The sequence below is a fragment of the Diabrotica undecimpunctata genome, unplaced genomic scaffold, assembly GCF_040954645.1.
Source record: "Diabrotica undecimpunctata isolate CICGRU unplaced genomic scaffold, icDiaUnde3 ctg00000625.1, whole genome shotgun sequence".
Classification (NCBI taxonomy): Eukaryota; Metazoa; Arthropoda; class Insecta; order Coleoptera; family Chrysomelidae; genus Diabrotica; species Diabrotica undecimpunctata.
In genome coordinates, this window is record NW_027311926.1 from 291,421 (window position 1) to 311,806 (window position 20,386).

Below are 20,386 nucleotides of genomic sequence, written 5' to 3' on the forward strand. Positions count from 1 at the left end.
GATTTCTTTATTCCGTCGGCCATCCGTAATACGTTCGTTATATCCAGCCCATTTCTTTACACCATCACAAGCAAAAAGAAATAAGCTGGAAGGGCAAGAAACAGATGAGACTGCAAAATTATGCACAGCAGATCTACAAAGACTGGTTCTTCTTGAGCAGTTAAAACTTACGCGCATGCAGATCGAGCGAGAACAACTTTTATTGAACAAGCTACGTCAAAGACTAATCGAAACCCAAGGTCTCGAAAGCGAAGGTCCCGAAATTTCAACTTCTTTATATTTAGACAAAATATATACAATGTTATATATTATGAAATATGATATATTTTTTAAGGTACACACCCTGTATATGTTTATTTGTTTCAACAGTTTTTAAATATAATTTTGAATTTATAACTATAACCCTTCTCCCCATCTCATAACATTTTCAGCGTCATTTTCTAAATTGTATTGCTTTTCCTTGTCATTCATGACATCTTCTTCTTCATCGACAGGAAGTAGATCATTTAAATACTTTGATATATTATGAAGTACACTACAACTAATAATAACAGATGCAATTCTGTCTAGTTTTACTCTAACCATATGTTGCAAAATTGAAAACCTTCTCTTCAGTTAGCCAATGCACCTTTCGATTATGACTCTTTCTTTCATGAAAAGTGTGTTAAACGCAATTTCTTCACGAGTTTCGGGATTTCTGTATGGCGTCATCAGCCAACGTTTGATTCCATAACCAGAATCACCTAATAACATCATATTATTATGCTGCATATTATTCATTTCGACATAAATTGCAGAATTATTTAGTATCCTACTGTCGTGTACTGACCCAGGCCACTGAGCGTCTATGGAAGTAAATTCTTCTTTTGCATTACATGTTGCCTGTACATTTATGCTAAAGTAACGTTTTCTGTTATAGTATTCGTCTCCATGCTCAGATGGTTTCGGAATTCTTATATGTGTACAATCAACAGCACCAAATGCACAAGGAAACTGATACTTAGCACTCCACTCTTGTTGTGCTTCAGCAATGTTATTTAAAGAAAAACGTAACCAAATATGTGATTTTTGAATTATTTTAGTCAAAACAAATTTCACAGTTTTACTCACTGTTGTTCGATGAACACCTTGCCAACTCCAATTTGAAATCCAGGATCACTTAAAAATCGAAGAAATATCTGCATTTTTTGTCTGGGATTTAATGCTCCTCCCCTTGTTTCTCCAGTGACTTCAAGGAAATTTTCTACTAACCACTCCACATTAATTTTTGAAAAACGATATAAATTAATATATTCCTCATCCCGACATTCATTTCCTAGAGAATAATATTTTCGACGTCAGATGTTCATAAATTGAGCCATTTTTAAACGTGTTCGATTGAAGTTCCATACAAGACTAATTTTTAAGCTGCACATTACAGTTGTTACTTTAAAATTTCAGTAAATGCTGTATTTTATTCACATCTAAATAAGCTTTTACTACAAAAAGACAGAAAATACTCAAAGCAAACAGAATAAACTTATAAGTTTAAGCTACGACTTAATATTATTCACAAAAATGTTAGCTTTTGCTACGAAAAAGGTACTTTAAGTGCATACCACAATTTTATTCACATTGCCGATTGTGATAAGTCGCTTACTGTTCGTTAATAATTAATTGTGATAGTAACAATTTCTGTATTGTCTATTTATACAGAGTTCCTTCCTCTGGCAATTCACTTGTGCTGTTAGTATTCACTCATAAGCCCCTGTGTCACGTGGAGGCCAACTACCCTTGGCAATATTTTTGCGGAAGAGGTAAAGATATCATATTTCAACATCTAATACCATGTGTTTATCTCCAGGCCTTCATACAGACCCTATCATCACAGGTCAACAAACCAGTGTGAATGAATATTTTATAATGATAATGTTTTTTGTTAGTGACAATAATTTTATCATTTTTTTTTTGATGATCGTTTATTTTTACTTTTTTTGTGAGATATTTTTGAGATGAGATAAGTCTTGATTAAAGTATTTCCCTATTGACTATTATTTGAAGTAAATAAATAAAAAATGACTACAATCTGTGTTAAAATTTAAGATTTTTAATGACAGTATGTCATGTTCTTTTATTAATGTTTTTAATGTTTTAAAATTAAGGAATCCGAACCTGTAAAGACATTAGTTATCTGCAATTGACCTTTGATTACCGATTAGAAAAGAGAAGCCTTCATGCAGAGTTAAATTACATTTTAGGATTAGACTTAATTTTCATTTCTATTGTAGCAGTTCTATTATTTGTAAAAATAAATTTTTAAAAAGGTGATTTTTGAAACAAATTATTTAATTGGCCCTGCGAACAGGATAGTCAGAGGTGAACAGTTTATCATCGTGTATTTCAATACTTTGCTGACTATAACGTTGAAAACTAGAAGTTACAAGAGATTCCTGCCTACTATCTGACATGAAACTACTATCTGAGTAAGTGCATATTTTATTTGGTTTTTAGGAAAATCTGTATCTCATTTCTATTTTCTTTGGTTACAATTTTTGCTTTTAATATATACACCTTTTTGGAATAACTTTACATGAACAGTGATCTTGAACATTTACTACTTAAATTCAGTCTCATTTCAATTTCTCACAAAAATCCTAATCAGTTAATCAATTCCCAACTAGAAAAGCATCAAAAAATGGCTACTCCAGTTATTACGGATGAACAATTGAAAAGGTTTTGTCAAATTATACCTATTTTTTCGCCTGAACAAAATGATACTTTATCTACGTTTATTATAAGAGTTGATGATATAATTAAACTCTTTGAATCTGGTACTTTTACAATGTGTTCAAATGTACAAGTCCATTTGTTAAATCTCCACATCGGTAGTAGACTAAAAGACACAGCTCATACGTATATCACTTCAAATAATTATCACGAATTTATTCCTGATTCTTTTACTACTTGGAAAAATATTCGTAAAGCCCTTTTAGAACAATTTGGTCAAACAAAATCAGAAGACACATTATTTTAATGAACTACAGAGAGAAAGGCAAAAACCTAACGAACATTATAGAGATTTTCATCTGCGAATTAATACTAAATTTAATATTCTTATGAAGCAAGTACAACTATTATACATAATTGTGCACAGAAAATTGCAACATTAAAAGATATTTACTGTACAGAAGCTTTAAAAACCTTTATTTCAGGTTTACAGTCGCCTTACAGAGAAACTGTATATTATGCCAATCCTCGTACATTACAATGCCTTGAATAATGTGAGCGTTACGCTAACCTCATGACTCGTTCACGAAATATATCGCTGAACCAAAATAACCAGAGACCTTTTAATACATTTAATAATAATAGCAATGGCAACTATAATAATATGTCTAGAGATAAATGTAATACAAATAACTCTAGAAATAACAATAATTCAAATAATTTTCAAAGAAATTTCACTCCTCGACAACCACCATCACAACCACGACGTGATATAATACAACAAGTTAGAAATAATCAACAATGGGAACCAATGTCCATAAGAACTACTTCTATCAGACAAAACGTTCAGCACAATTTTCATAACTTAGAACAAGATCAATTTTTAGAAAATAATTATCCCAGCAATTCATATTCTTATATATACAAGAGGATATAGAATATAGAGAATTTCTTTCTTTGAGAACTCTATTATAAATCCTGAACTTGTGAGTAATTTTCCAAAATATTTTTAATTCCAAGAAAATTTTACAATCAAGTCGGTATTTACAACTTTTCACAGTAATCAAAATATTAAAATTCCCATATTTAAAGAATATAATGTAGAAAATCTGGTAAAGTTCCGAATTTTTAATATTAAAATACCCATATTTAAAGAATATAATGTAGAAAATCTGGTAAAGTTCCGAATTTTTAAATGGCATGATAAATTTGATGCATTAATTGGCTCTAGTGACTTAAAAAAACTAAAAGCACAGATAAGCTACATAAATAAAACAATCAAATTAAATGATAATATTATTGCTTTTCAACTAGGAGACACAAGATGTAACCTAATTCCAGTAAATCAAATAGATGGTTACGCTTATTTACCTGAAACTAAAATACAAGACCATATATTTATTCCACCATCGATACATAAAGTAATAAATGGTCACATAGAAATACCAAATCTAATTCTAAAGGCACCTCTTAATAAGCCCTTATATGTACAAAATCTAAATAATTTTGATGTGAAACAATATATAAAGGATGGAACAAAAAAAGATTTCGATGAAAATATAATACGCACTAATCATCTGAACAAAGAAGAAAAAGAAAAAAATATTAGACTTTGTAAAAGATACTCTTATCTATTTCATGACAATAAAGAATACTTGTCAGCAACGACACAAACTAAACATTTTATAAGAACTTTAGATGAAGATCCTGTATATACTAAAAGTTTTAGACATCCTCAAATGATGTAACAGAAAATAAAAAACAGCGTTTACAGTCCCTCAAGGTCATTATGAATATCTTCGAATGCCATTTGGACTTAAAAATGCTCCAAGTACATTTCAACGTTTAATGAATGAAGTTTTAGCTCCTCATACCCATACAAGATGCTTTGTCTACATGGACGATATCATAGTTTTTTCTAAAAGCTTACATGATCACCTTATTGATCTAAGATTAATCTTTGACTCTCTTGCTAAAGCAAACTTAAAAATACAGGTAGACAAAAGTGAATTTCTAACAAAAAAGGTAGAATTTTTAGGACACATAGTTAAACCTCAGGGAATCACTCCAAATCCATCAAAGATTGAAGGAATTAAAAAATACCCTATTCCTAGAACGGTTAAGGAGATCAAATCTTTCCTCGGCTTAATAGGTTATTATAGACGTTTCATTCCGGATTTTGCGAAAATAACATTTCCATTAAACAGGTGCACTACAAAAAAATGAAAAGATTGACATCGAACTTTCTGAATACAAAGAGGCATTTGAAAAATGCAAAGAACTAATTATTAATTCTCCCATTTTAAATTATCCTGATTTCTCTTTACCTTTTACGTTAACTACTGACGCATCTGATATAGCTTTAGGTTCTGTCCTGTCACAAAAGAATAAACCAATAGCCTTCTTGTCCAGAACGCTGAACACAGCAGAACGAAACTATTCAGTAATAGAAAACGAATTATTGTCTATTATAGATTCAGTTAAACATTTTAGACCTTATTTATATGGCAGACATTTTACAGTATTAACAGATCATAATCCCCTCGTATGGCTAACGAAACTAAAAACTCCTAATAGTCGCCTAATACGTTGGAAAATTAAATTAGACGAATATCAGTTCGATATTAAACATTTAAAAGGTTCCAGTAACTCTGTAGCTGATGCACTATCACGAATAGAAATAAATATTCATGAAGATGATCCTAATGAAAATGACGAAACAAGTTCAATGGTCCCTATGATTACTGATTTACAAGAACATAACGTAGTAGAAAATGAAGGACTAGAAGAGTCTCAAAATTCTTCCGATAATCCTGATAAATTATTATCGAAATTTCTTAAATTCAGATCCACACAACCTTCAAATTGCGAGACGATTCATTCTTAAGAAGAAAACATTTCTGCAGGACTCCCTATTTCTGAAAAACCCGTAAATCTATTCAAAAATCAAATAATAATAAACATTACACAAACACTTCGTTATGAATTTCTCAAACGATTCAAGAAAGACATACACTTAATTTATTTAGAAAAAGATAATATAGAAAATCAAATAATTAATCACCTTATAGAAATAATTGATCCCAATAAAACATATGGTCTATTTTTAACACAAAGGAGAATTTTAAAACCTATTATGGAAAAACTCTTACATGAGAACTTTATCTATACAAATATTGTTCTTTGTCTAACAAAATTACTTTACATTGAAGAAGAAAACGAACAAACAAACTATATAAAAAATTACCATCACCTAAATCATAATGGAATAAATGAAACCTATTCACACTTAAAGAAATCCATATATTTTCCAAACATAAAAGATTCGATTACAAAATATATAAATTCTTGTGACATATGTTTAAAAGCCAAATATGAAAGACAACCATATACAATACCATTTAAAGGCCCTATGTTACCTACCAAACCTCTACATACTTTACACATAGACGTATTTCATATTAAAGCAAATCAGTTTTTAACTATAATAGATCCGTTTTCTAAATACGCACAAGCATATTTAATAGAAGATCAAACAGCAATAACAATTTTGAATAAATTACGACATTTCTTCTCACATCATAATTTTCCAAAGAGAATAGTAGTGGACAGTGCAACTAACTTTGGTGCAAACCTAATTACTGAATATTTAAACTTATATAAAATAGAAAAGCATGTTACCACAACTGCAAATTCTACAAGCAATTCACCTATCGAAAGACTACATTCTACACTACTGGAAAAATTACGAGTTTTGCAAATCCAAAATCCCAATGAAAGGATTAAATTTTAATGGTTACCACAATCACTATCTATAATCAAAGTATTCATTCCTCAACTAACTTTACACCTTTTACCCTTTTGTACGGCCCTTACGAAGATGAGGTCCTCTTCGATAATGACCTAACAATATACGAAAATTACAATGAAAATAGAAAAAACGAAATACAACCATTTATACAACACGTATATAAAAATACTAAAGAAAAAATGACCCAAAATATAACTAAAGCAAATCGAAACAGAGAGGAGCAAATTCCCGAAGTTAATCCAGAAACTACAGTATATAGAAATAAGAAACAAATCAACAAAAATATACCTTATGAAAGTATTAAAATTCTTGAACAAAATGAAACCCAAATTTTTTCCTAACTCCTGCGAATAGAAAAATAACTGCGGATGTTAAGAACATAAAACGGATCAGAAAATAGTACATTTTCCTTTTATTTTCAGGTTACTTCTGCTTACTTCTCTACTCTACACCATCCAAGCTCAAGCTCAATGTTTTAACCACCCAAATGGATTTTTTCAAGAAGAAACCGGAATACAAACAGAAATAATTCAAAAACATAGATTTTTACTTTCTCTCAACTTAACACGTATCGAAAACCTAATAAAAAAGTTAAAAGTTAAAATTGACCACCCTGTATTACAAACGCAATATTCTAATTATTTAAAGGATATTATAGATCAATTTGCTATTCTTAACCACAATAGAAAAAGACGTGGATTAATTAATGGACTTGGATCTGTGATTAAATTCATAACCGGCAATCCTGATAACGATGACTTAAATAACTTTTATTCTCTATAAAATGATGTTAGAGAATTCGTTGGAGAATTAAATAACGTAACTCTGAATGAAATGCACAAATTTATTTAGATGTTAACAGTTATAAAACTATACTAACTTAAGAAATACAAACTATATCCTAAAAACCTCTCATAGTTCTTGATCATATCATAAACACCTCGAGATTCTCAGCGTGGGTGTTAATCATCTTCTAAGTAGTCTGAATATTGAGATAAAACACACACACACACACACACACACACACACACACACACACACACACACACACAGTGGCGTGCTCGCCATAACACCTCCCTCCTGAAGACCGAAGCTGGGGTGTCTAAGAAGGGCTTCTTTTGCAGCTTCGAAGTTTTAACTTGTAGTGAAGAGCCTCTCTAGACATACTCCGTACAGGGCAGGTAGGGCCACATGGAACAAAAGAAAACCAACCGGCAATAACTTTTCTACTTTTGTTGTTATGAGAAAGTTGTAGATGAAGTGTACCACAAGGTAATCGAATTATATGTTGCAGTTATTATTGATTAAAATTCCTTTATAATATGTGTTGGAGAACAATAATCTCCAACCAAATAATTCTATTTCAAAACAAATAAAAATATTTCCGCCGCATCGTTTACCTAAATAAATTCCTTGCCTGCATTGACTTATTTCTTAGAATGTTAATCTCCGCCCATATTGACCTTAAACCGGTAGATCCTTCAAAAGGATAGACAATTATTTCGGATGGGCTAGGGGAAGACAGTGAATTAGCGATCGCCGTAGAGGTTAGACCTATTTTTCAAGTTTCGGAGAGTTTTTCTCCACGTTCGCAACTGCAAGTTACGCAATATATCGGGAACCCTTAATGTGAAGTGTTATGGTGTTTTCGTTCGTAAACTGTAATTTTCTAATTAGGTTCATTACGATTAGTTATTCACTCGCAGTTTATAAGTTTCTATTTCTTGTCCTTTTTCAATTACAGTTCTAGCTAAACAAGTTATTGTTTTATTTCGTCATATCAATCTATTCAACAGGCCAGACTAAATCACATTTAAGAGTCCATTTAAGTTTCTATTACTGAGTATTCGAAGGCTAGCGGACCAATTGGACCTACAGCAAGTACAAACCGCTGAAAGAGACACTGTTAGCAAACAAGACTCTTCGTGAAGGGATGTTGAAAACCGGCATCCCTCCATTTGGTCCTTCGAGCCGGATTTTGATTTTACTAGCCGACTTTCTGGCCTAAAAACATTCAATTTATATAATTCTGTGCTTTTAAAAAGACAGTAAAAGTTTCGTGTGTTTCGGATATTCTCGTCGATAGACAACAATTCCTAGAGACATAGTGAGTGCGTTGTTTATTCTACGGACAAATAAACATTATATAAACAAAACAAAACTAGTGATTATTTCCAGAAATGCGCTTCCAGGACTAGCTGATGCCAGAGAGGGATAGGCAGCCCACACTCAAGTACTAAGAACCCAGGGGTGACGTACAATCAAACTTTTTTATATAAATTCAAAAATCTATTTTAGTGCAAATTAGTGTTCTTATAAAGTAACATTGTTAAAGAACTATTTAGGGTTAAATTTTTAGTTTAGCTTATTGCATTCTTGTTAAAATTCAAAATTAATAATTCAGAATTAATTAATTCAAAAATAAATAATAATTTCATTTAAAAATAAATAAATTAAAGTTATTACAATGAGCAATAAAGGTTTAAATAAATTAACAAAAAAGAAGCATTCTATACTAGATTCTGTTGGTGGAATTCAAGCGTGGCTAGAAATAAACCACGACTCGGAAAAAGATGTTTTCTCATTCAAAACACGAGAAGATAGGTTAAAAGACCTTTTCTCTGACTTCAACAGCGTACAGGATGAAATTGAATTCCTGGACGATTCTCAAGAGTCTGATCGTGCTTTGTTTGAAGAAAATTATTTTGCGACGCTTTCAAAAATTCAAAATTCGATAAAATTGGAAATTACCAATACAGGGAGCGCTAATAAACAAATGGCCGTAAAACTCCCGGAAATCAGTATAAACAAATTTTCTGGACAAGTAAGTGATTTTGAAAGCTTCTATGAACTATTCGACACACTGATAATAAAAAATCAGTCCCTTTCTGATATCCAAAGATTTCTTTACTTAAAAAGTTACCTACAAGGTGATTCTCTAAAATTGGTGGATTCTTTGAAAGTCACCAATGAAAATTTTTCAATTGCTTTGGATATTCTAAAAAACCGCTATCAAAATAAGGTCACAATCATAAATTCTTATTTAACAGAAATTCTAGACATTCCTACACTGAGAAACAGCTCACCGCAAATTCTCAGAAATTTTCTAACAACTGTAACAAAAAATATGCAACTGCTAAAAAATTTGCAATTTTCAAGTTCAGAGCTCATTGATATAATTTTAGTTTTTCTGCTACAAAGCAAATTAGACTTTTCAACAAGGAGACTTTTTGAAACTGAGCGAAATCATACAGATATAACAAATTTAGATGCTTTTCTTAAATTTTTGGAAAAAAGGTGCATTGTTCTGGAAAGTCTAGAAAATACAAATCCTAGGCAAACCAAAACCGTAAAAGTTTCACATCATGCATACAGTAATAACACATCAGAGGATTCAAATAAAAATAATATTTCAAATAATTTAGTTTCTGACTTTTATTGTATCTACTGCAAAAAACAAGGACATAAAATTTATAAATGTCAATTTTTCAAAAACATTCAGCATGATGACAAAATAAAATTCGTAAATTCAAAAGGTCTCTGCGTTAACTGCCTAGGTAGGCATAATTCTAAAAACTGCTCCTCAAAACATGGGTGCACCATATGTAAAAAGCGCCATAACACTGTTCTTCACATTTCGGGTAAAAATTATACTTTTTCTACGACTCATAACAATGAAAGTCCGTCAACTTCTACAAATTCAAACAATTACGAACGCGAGCATTCGTCTAATTCAAATTTTCAAGGTCCTTCGGTTCAAGGGCAAGAACCTCTTACAAATTCTTTTTCTGCTTTGTCCGTAAAAAATTCAAACATACTTCTCGCTACGGCCAAAGTCACCATTTTCGACAAAAACGGGAGCCCTTTAACGGCCCGATTGTTACTCGATACAGGAAGTCAGAATTGCTTTTGTACCCGGTGTCTCGCTGATAGGCTGGGTTATAGGCCGTATGACATCTCTCTAAATATCTCTGGCATAGGCCAAAATAATTCGGTTTCAAAAAAGACGGTCAACATAAAAATGCATTCTAACTACAATAAAAAGTCTTTTAAAATTTCATGTGCTATCTTAGAAAATATTACTTGCAATCTTCCACAGTTCCGCATTCTTACAAAAAAGTTACCAATTCCAGGGGACCTTTTTCTCGCTGATGATTCCTTTCATTGGTTGGGTCAGATTTGTACTACGACCTAATTCTTCCGGAAATAATTCCTCTTGGCCCCGGGCTTCCAATCTTGCAGGCTTCGCATCTGGGGTACCTAATTGCCGGCGTGATAGCTCCTCACTTGACGGCACCCACAGTAGCAAACAATGTTTCTGGAGAGGTTGCTCTACTTTCTACGTGTAGCACGGATGAGCTGCTCACAAAATTTTGGAACATGGAAGAACTTTCTCAAAAACCTATTCTGTCGGAAGCTAACGAGCTGGCCGAACAAATATTCCAAACTACAACAAAGATCCTTGAAAATGGACGCTTTTATGTAGATATTCCATTAAAAAGTGCACAAGAACACCAATTACTGGGTGATTCATTTTCCATAGCCAAACGGCGTTTTCTCTCGCTCGAAAATAAATTCCAAAAAGATAAAAAATTATTTTTCGAGTACAAAAACTTCATTGACACATATATTTCTTCGAGGCATGCTGAATATGTACCGCTTTCGTTCGTGAATGAAAATTCGGACAAAAAATATTTTATTCCACATTTGTGTGTCATCAACGAACAAAATAAAAGTTCAACTTTGCGTGTCGTCATGGATGCTAGTTGTAAAACCTCTACAGGAAAAAGTCTAAACGATATTTCATTAAAAGGGTATCAGTTGCAACCTGATCTATTCGATATTCTGGTTCGTTTCAGGCAATACAAATTCATATTCTCCTGTGATATTCAAAAAATGTTTCGACAGACGTGGATCAACAAAGATCAACGTTTTCTACAAAATATTCTGTGGAGGGACGATACCCACGATTCTATAAAATGTATTCAACTAAATACTGTTACATACGGGACGAACAGCGCCCCATTTCTTGCAACGAGAGTCTTGCAAGAGATTTCAAATAAAAATAAAATTCAATTCCCATTGGCCTCACACTTTCTCGAAACCCAATTCTATGTAGATGATGGTTTATGTGGGTCAAATAATATTGAAGAATTGCTCGAAATACTTCAGCAATTAAATTCTGTTCTAAACTGCCATGGTTTTACATTACATAAATTTCATTCAAATTCATCCATATTCCTACAAAAAATCAATCCAACACATTCAAAAAATACTACTCAGGAATATGACCTAAATTTCGATTCTACTTCCAGCAAAGTTCTAGGCCTAAAATGGAACCCTAGGAAGACCAAATAACAATTTCCGTCCCCGAAAATAATTTCTGCCCACCAGTAACAAAAAGAAAAATCCTGTCTGCATTAGCACAATGTTTCGACCCTCTGGGACTCATCAATCCATTCATTGTTAAGGGCAAAATGCCCTTGCAGAAACTCTATCTGCAAAAAATTCACTGGGACACAGAAATTTCGGACAAAAATACTCTAAGATTGGAACAAGTTTCTACAGGACTTGTCACAATTAAAAAATTTAAAAATTCCTCGTTTCTACTTTTCTGAAAAAGTAATTCTAAAGGTTGAGCTTCATGGATTTTCAGACAGCAGCTTGGCAGCTAATGGCGCATGCGTATACCTGAGAACTTTCTATGCCGATGAGACCATATCCTGTGCATTAGTTTCTTCCAAATCAAGGATAACTCCGTTAAAGACGGTAACACTTCCTAGGCTTGAGCTGTGCGCGATGGTTCTCCTTTCAAAACTTGTTTCAAAAATAATTTCTATCTTTGAAAATCAACCTGTAAAATTTCATTTAGTCACCCTCTGGTCAGACTCCCAGGTAGCGCTGTCGTGGTGTAAAAGTCACCCAAGTCGGTGGTCGGTTTTCGTGGCTCACCGGGTAGCACTTGTCCAAGAGTTGTTTCAAAACTTTAGATGGCTTCACATAAAGTCTGCACAAAATGCCGCAGACCTTCTTTCTCGAGGAATGTCTGGTTCTGAATTTCTCAATAGCGATTTCATGTGGCAAGGCCCTAAATGCTTACGAGATAAAAATTTCAATGTTTCCAATCTAGCAAATGACAAAGTGCTCGAAAACCTGCCCGAGAAACGAAAAATAAGCCTCGTGGTAAATTCTAACGTAGAAAACTTCTGGATGAGAATTTTTTCACGTTTATCAAATATTTCACGCTTAAAACGTACTGTAGCGTACGTATTTCGGTTTATTTCTAATTGTAAAAAACAAAAAATTTCTGAACCCCTTTCTGTGGAGGAGTTAAATTATTCTATGGATTTCATCATCAAACAAATTCAAGGTGATGCATTCTCAAAAGAAATTTCGGAGCTTAAAAATAACAAATTTATTTCAAATAAAAACATTGTTTCACTAAAACCATTTGTAGATTCTTCTAGTTTTCTCAGAGTTGGAGGCAGACTTACAAACTGTCCCGACATAGACTATTTGCAAAAACATCCGATACTACTTCCATCCAAAAATCATACCGTCAATCTTATCATTAAAAATGAGCATATCAGATTGGGACATGCTGGTGCTCAAACAGTTCTCTCAAACCTTCGGTTGAAATTCTGGCCTCTCAATGGTCTAAAGGAAGCAAAACGAATTATTCGCAACTGCACCACATGTTTCCGATTTTCGTGCACTCCTGCACAACAGCTAATGGGTAACTTACCTGAAGATAGGTTGTCCATTACAACAAGACCTTTTCAAAAAATAGGTGTAGATTATGGTGGACCCTTTCTGTTAAAATCTTCTTCACTCCGAAAAGCGCCAAAAGTCAAGGCATACATAGCCATTTTCGTGTGCATGGTGACCAAAGCTGTGCACATTGAGGTTGTTTCTGATCTAACAACTTCTTCCTTTCTATTAACACTCAAAAGGTTTATCTTCCGACGTAGTAACCCAACCGTCATTTACAGTGACAATGCCACATGTCTTTCTGGTGCAAGAAACCAACTCTACGACTTATACAAATTCTTTAAAAATAAGTCAAATTCTCAAACCATTGGGGAATATCTGTCTGAAAATCAAATCTCATGGAAGTTTATTCCCCCTAGATCTCCTCATTGGGCTGGGATCTGGGAAGCTTCAATAAAAAGCGTTAAATATCATATGCGTAGACTAATAGGCTCTTCCTCTTTCACTTTAGAACAGTTTTATACTGTCATGGTTCAAATTGAAGCTGTGATGAATTCAAGGCCTATCTGTGCCATGTCCAGCGACCCTTCTGATTACACTTTTCTCAGTCCTGGGCACTTTATAATAGGCTCCAGCCTGACTGCGCATCCTGAGCAAAACTTAGAAAAAATCCCGGAAAATAAACTATCCGTGTTTCAACAAATTGCGAAAGTACATCAAAGTTTCTGGAAAAAGTGGTCTGTTGACTACTTAAACCGCTTACAAAACTCTCCAAAATGGTCCCGACCAAGGGATAACATAAAAGTCAATGACTTAGTCCTTCTGAGAGAGGACGATGTACCTCCTCTAAAATGGCCTCTAGCACGGGTAGTTGATACAATGCCCGGTCAAGATGGCAAAGTCAGAGTGGTCAAGTTAAAGACCATCAATGGTCAATTTACAAGGGCAATTTCTAAAATTTCGGTTCTCCCTAGGCAAGATAAAGAAGAGTAGGTTAGACCACAAGGCTCTAACGCCGGGGGGAATGTTGGAGAACAATAATCTCCAACCAAATAATTCTATTTCAAAACAAATAAAAATATTTCCGCCGCATCGTTTACCTAAATAAATTCCTTGCCTGCATTGACTTATTTCTTAGAATGTTAATCTCCGCCCATATTGACCTTAAACCGGTAGATCCTTCAAAATGGATAGACAATTATTTCGGATGGGCTAGGGGAAGACAGTGAATTAGCGATCGCCGTAGAGGTTAGACCTATTTTTCAAGTTTCGGAGAGTTTTTCTCCACGTTCGCAATTGCAAGTTACGCAATATATCGGGAACCCTTAATGTGAAGTGTTATGGTGTTTTCGTTCGTAAACTGTAATTTTCTAATTAGGTTCATTACGATTAGTTATTCACTCGCAGTTTATAAGTTTCTATTTCTTGTCCTTTTTCAATTACAGTTCTAGCTAAACAAGTTATTGTTTTATTTCATCATATCAATCTATTCAACAGGCCAGACTAAATCACATTTAAGAGTCCATTTAAGTTTCTATTACTGAGTATTCGAAGGCTAGCGGACCAATTGGACTTACAGCAAGTACAAACCGCTGAAAGAGACACTGTTAGCAAACAAGACTCTTCGTGAAGGGATGTTGAAAACCGGCATCCCTCCAATATGGATAATTAAAGCTCATATCTACTACTTGATGTGTTACACTTCAACTTCGTTTAGTTAATCGCATCATAAAATGGTTCTACATTATTAAAATGAAATTTTCGAATAACCTCGTTGTCTAATATAATTTTTAGAGTTTTATTGGTAGAATTTTCATTGACTTGAAGAAGAAAAATATCGTTTTAATTTTCGGCTGTAAGAAAACTCGGGAAACGGGACTTACAACGAAAAGTAACTCGGTAGAAGTGACCCACATATAAACACCGATAAGGGTCGGAGATTCGACGGGTTGACTGGTCGACGACTCTTTTCGCGGTGTAGGACGGGGAAGGAGATAACCAGCGAAATAACAAGAAAAGTCCAAGGAAAATATTGTAAGAATGGACAGCGACGAATACTCTACAGATGAAGGAAGAAAAAGAAAAGGAGAAAATATAGATTTTTTTGTAAACAGCAAAAAACACCAAGAACTCCTACAAAACGCCAAACAACTGAATCTGAGAAATTAGACCAGTTATTAATAATGATGAAAGAAATGAACACAACTCAAAAAGATATGAAGCAAGAATAGAAAGAAATAAAAACTGAAATAAGAGAAATTAAAGACCAACAAAATAAAACAAACGAAGCTCTACTAAAACTGACAGTAGAAAACGAACGAATTCAAAAAAGAAAATCAGGATATAAGAAAAGAGAATTCAGAAATAAGGAGAGAGTTACAAGAAATGAAAAAAGCAGTCCAAATAATCGAAAAAAATAAAAGAAAAAACAACATTGTAATGAATGGTCTAAAAATGGATACAAATGAACCAAGCAGCCTAAAAGAAAGAATAAAAGGACTTTTTAATATCTTCAAATTGATATTACACCTACAACAGTAAAAAAACTGTTCAAGAACAACATATGGTCCTGTATTTAATACCGATTTTGGTGTATTTGGAAGTCTCCAACTTTATACTTTACTTCCAAATTACTCGTTCTTAAGTTATCAAAACGGTTCTTTTGCTTTTTCCTTTGATCGCATTGTTTTTCCCTTATATTTTCTAACTGATTATTATACGAAATTTCATCAAATTCTCTATCATTTTTATAAGGAAATACTACACTATAGGGTGTAGTGGATGTTGAATGATGTTTACTAGAATTATATGAGTGTATAGCGACTAAAAGTGCATCTTCTAAGTCGCACTGGTTATGTTCTAAAAGATAACTTCGCAAAGTATCTGTTATGGTAGCATGAAAACGCTCAATTATTATACCGTTAGAGGCATGGTACTCAGACGAAGTAAGGTGCCATTCAATATTCAATGAATTAATAAAACTTTCCACCTTTTTATTATTAAATTCACCCCCGTGATCTGACATAATCATCTTAGGAAGGCCGAAAAGCGAAAATTAATTTTTTAATTTACTAATTATTGTTTCTGGGTTTTTATCAGTTCAAATATACGCTTGTGCAAATTTTGTTAGATTATCTATAACGGTGAGCATTTTTTGTTTATCAAAAAAGAACAGGTCTACAGATAAAGCCTCAAATGGTTTCTCCGGAGAAGGCCTTACATTTAAACCTTGAGTACGATTCCTACGATCAAATTTTGAGAGTTGCCAAGTAGGGTATAAAGTAATAAATTCGGTTATTTCTCTATACATATTTTTCCATTTATAAAGTTGTCAAATTTTGTCTGCAGTTTCATTAATTCCTTTGTGATAATTACCCGGGTCGTTGTGATATTCGAAAATTATCCTTTGTCTATTCCTGTGTACAGAAAAACAAAAAGTCTAACGCAGCAGTATATTATAGCATATATTATAGGGGTCGTTCAGGACTTTTTCACTGTATATTGGAAGTATATCGGTTTAAGTAAGCTCTGATAGTTTGGCAACTATGCGATTAAGCCGTATATTTTCAGCGTATATTCTAAACGGTTCATACGGACTCCTTAGTCCTTATTTTTGTCATCATTCATACGCATTACAGTATGTAATAGATGTGTCTACTACCAAATACCTGTTTTTGGTAGGTACGTGCTTTTCTAAAAATAGCTTTATAGATACAAAAGGATTTCGTTACCAAGTTGGATGTTTTTTTCATATGCGGAAATTTCCTAATGCATTTTGTTAACGTCAGTATGTCTTTATACGTTTTATTTAAGAATCCGATTAATATGAACTTGATTTATTTCATCCATCTATTGTTTTACGATATCTTGTGGCTTCTTTATTATTTTATTTCTGGTTTTGTTTGTGTACTACATATAATTCTGGATAGCTTATCTTAAAATAAATATTTAAGTGCTAAAATAGATATTTTTGTGTAAAAATGGATAGTAGTCCGCAAAAAATGAAAAAATGCTTAATTTATCTAGCCAGAATATATCACTTTACCAATATTACATACTTTTGAATGGTAAGGTAATTTAGGGGTAATATGTAATCAATATAAGTGGAGTTAGTGTCCAATTTGAAATGATCTTTATAAGCAATAGCTTACTGACTGTACTCTACATGTTCAGTTTAAATAATTAAACCTTGTCCCTTCAGAAAAGAGCAATTTAAATGGCAAAGTCAACTAAGAAGGTGTGAAGAATCTTTTACCACCCCACATTCACACAAGTTAACCGGTGTTTGCAGGCAAGAGTCCTCCCGAGGGTTCAGATGGCGAGGATTAGCTTATTTTTTTTGTATATCTTACACACGTGTTGATCTGGCCAGTTTTTTCTCGATTTTAGTCATAAAATGGGCTTGTATTCGTCGAGTACATGTTGCGAATCTAGATTTTGTTTCTTTCGTTCCTTAGCTACTTATCTTCGAATATTAGGTGTCTTGGTAGCTACGATATTGTAGAGCTTATGTATGGATGTGAGTCTTAATATCCGCTGAATTTGGATGACTAATTTATAGCTAAATCTACGTGTTAAGTATGTGTTGCTGTCATTCGTACTGGCAAGGTATATTCGGCAGCAGAAGCATAGAATGCAAGCGTTTACGTTTTAAGGGTGGAAGGATGTGCTTCTCATTTTTAGCTGACAAGTTTGCGGAGAATAATACTTCTGGTCCTCAGTGTGCCTTTTAGTTTTAAACAAAGTTCTGTGAATGACTAAGTGTAATACAAACTATCTTCAAGATATTTATAGCAAGTCCAGTGTATAAGGATTTCTAGACACTATTGGATGTTCAGATTTGTGAAAACGTCTGTGTTGGGGACATTAAAGTAGCACACCTGAGTTTTTCCGGGGTTTGGCTTAAAAATGATTTATAGTCTATTTTTATTGTGTTTAAGGCATGATTTAGATTTTTCTCCACTTCAGCAACAAAAGTTTTTGGTTGTGCAATAATATATGTGTCGTATACATACTAAAAGTCCTAGTATTTACTGGTATGGGTTGATGGTTTGTGTACATGTTATACAGTGTAGGTGCCATTACGCTACCCCAAAGGAGACCGTTCTTCTGCGTTCTCCATCTGCTATTCTTACCATTGAGAAATACCAAAAATCTTCTGTTGTGTAGGCATACGCTAGTAAAACAAGTAAGTTTATTACCTAAGGAGATATCATATAAATTTTGAAAAAATGCCCTCTTATTTAAGGTGTCGTAAGCTGCAAATTGCTGCATAGATTGACAAATACCACTCCTCATAACTGATATCTTTCGTACCCATCTTTGCTGTGTTGGGCAAGATTTAGTATTTGTGACGTACATGATCTTCCCTGTCTGTAGCAACTTTGGTCTTTTAATTTGAGTTTTTCTTCTGTTTTATCTCTTGAGGAGTATTTTGTAAAGCAAAATAAATATATTGACTGATAGCTTTTGTGGCCGTTGGAGCTTTTGCCAGGTTTAAGCAAGGCAACAACTTTGTCTTTGCTTTGTTTGTCTGCAGACTTTGGATATCAGTAACTGTTGTATTTTTGGTCCAAATTTTATAATAAGCTTTGTGCTCAGATTTTCAGTCAGTGCCGTACTATTCTTTATTATATACGTAGATAGTGGATCCAAGCTCAACATCGTTAAAAGGTTCCTTCAGCTGACTGGTTTTGTCCTCTCTCATTTTAATTTTTCTTTGCTTCTTTGCCGGCAGAGATAGCACTTTCACATTTATTATGTGATTTTCAGCGATCAGCTTAATACCTAATACACTATTTTTTGCCCTCTATGTATTTTCTGCACTAGAAATACGTCACATTTGTGCTAAGCGCGTATGTCTGATAAGGTTAAGTAAAGTAAAGTGTCTTTATCTCTAGATATGCCCTTAATATTTATAGACATAATTAGAATAATTGATCCTAAAAAGGACCGATTTGACAAAAATCATATTGAACGGGTGATTCTAATTAGCCGATTAATTAACTATTTATTACCCAGGGTACAACTAATTACGGTGGTCTTATTTGCACTCAAATTTTCGTAAAGGCTTCTCTTTTGAACCCCATAAGAAATGGCTAATTAACTTTTCATTAAAAATAATTTTACATACTCGACGATATTTCGAATCAGATTTGTATAGTAATAACTATAGTTAATATGGAGTCTCTTTGTGAAAAGTAAATGAGTTTGTAATATCGGTCACAACTCATATATGAATGATAAGGACATAAACGGTTAAAATAAGTGCACAGAATTTTAACTAAATATATCGGCGCCATTGTTCAGGAGATGGATTTATCTTAACTTATTTATTAAAATAAAGGCCTTAAGATATCTTTAGATTCTATGGAAATTAGAATCTATGGAAATTAGCAAATTAAAAAATACAGACATAATTCTGAATGACCAAATTGAGACAAACAGTTGTCTCAAGTATTTTTTATATTCTAAAGGTCATCGTCATAGTATAGTCAGAACGCAACAAGGTTCTATTGGCTTTTCTGCTTTTTGTCTCCTCATTCCTATTGAAAACTTAGCCATGTAAATAACGTTTTAATAAGATATGTCAATATTTCTGAAGTGCCTTTCCTAAGATAACTTTTATTAAGCCTACTTCGTTTGACTACATGTAATGGATTTGATAGTTCCCAACAGAAGGGTATTGATTGTAGGTTGGATAGCAGATGGTTGTACAGGCATGTGTTGATAAATATGATGGGTCGGTACGTAGTCCCATTATTCCTAAATCTGACCATATGTTACCTCCCCTGTTGATTTGTGGACGTCCTAAGGGCATTTTTTCTCTCGGGTCATTCTCCCAGTTTAACTTAGCAATGCAGTTACTAGAAAGCCTTTGGATATAGCCAGCGTAACTTTGGCGTTGAGATTTAGTCTCTTGTATGACGTTGCTATCTTTATATATCTGTTAGACCTTGGCATTAGTTCCGGTTTGGTATTGGTTAGTATTCGGACCTTTGTAAGTTGGAAAATAATTCTGACGACTTTTCTAGTAATCCTGATCTAATTAATACCTAAGTTTTACTTACATTGTTTTGTCAGCGTTCTCGTCACATTTTCAGTCAATAGCACTGGTTTAATCACTGTTTTATATATCCTGATTTTAGGGATTTGTAT

General features: G+C 33.3%; 1 protein-coding gene across 1 annotated transcript; it reads left to right on the forward strand.

The window, feature by feature from the left end:
* Window positions 1-2,250: 2,250 nt before the first annotated feature.
* Window positions 2,251-14,673, forward strand: LOC140431309 (uncharacterized). The gene is made up of 2 exons (XM_072519242.1): window positions 2,251-2,462; window positions 6,940-14,673. The coding sequence occupies exon 2, from the start codon at window positions 12,317-12,319 to the stop codon at window positions 14,219-14,221; it is 1,905 nt and encodes a 634-aa protein (XP_072375343.1). The 5' UTR covers window positions 2,251-2,462; window positions 6,940-12,316; the 3' UTR covers window positions 14,222-14,673.
* The last annotated feature ends 5,713 nt before the right edge of the window (window positions 14,674-20,386 follow it).

Excerpts from the sequence above, each read along its gene's own strand:
- LOC140431309 (XM_072519242.1), top strand. The coding sequence starts at position 12,317 with ATGGTTCTCCTTTCAAAACTTGTTTCAAAAATAATTTCTATCTTTGAA.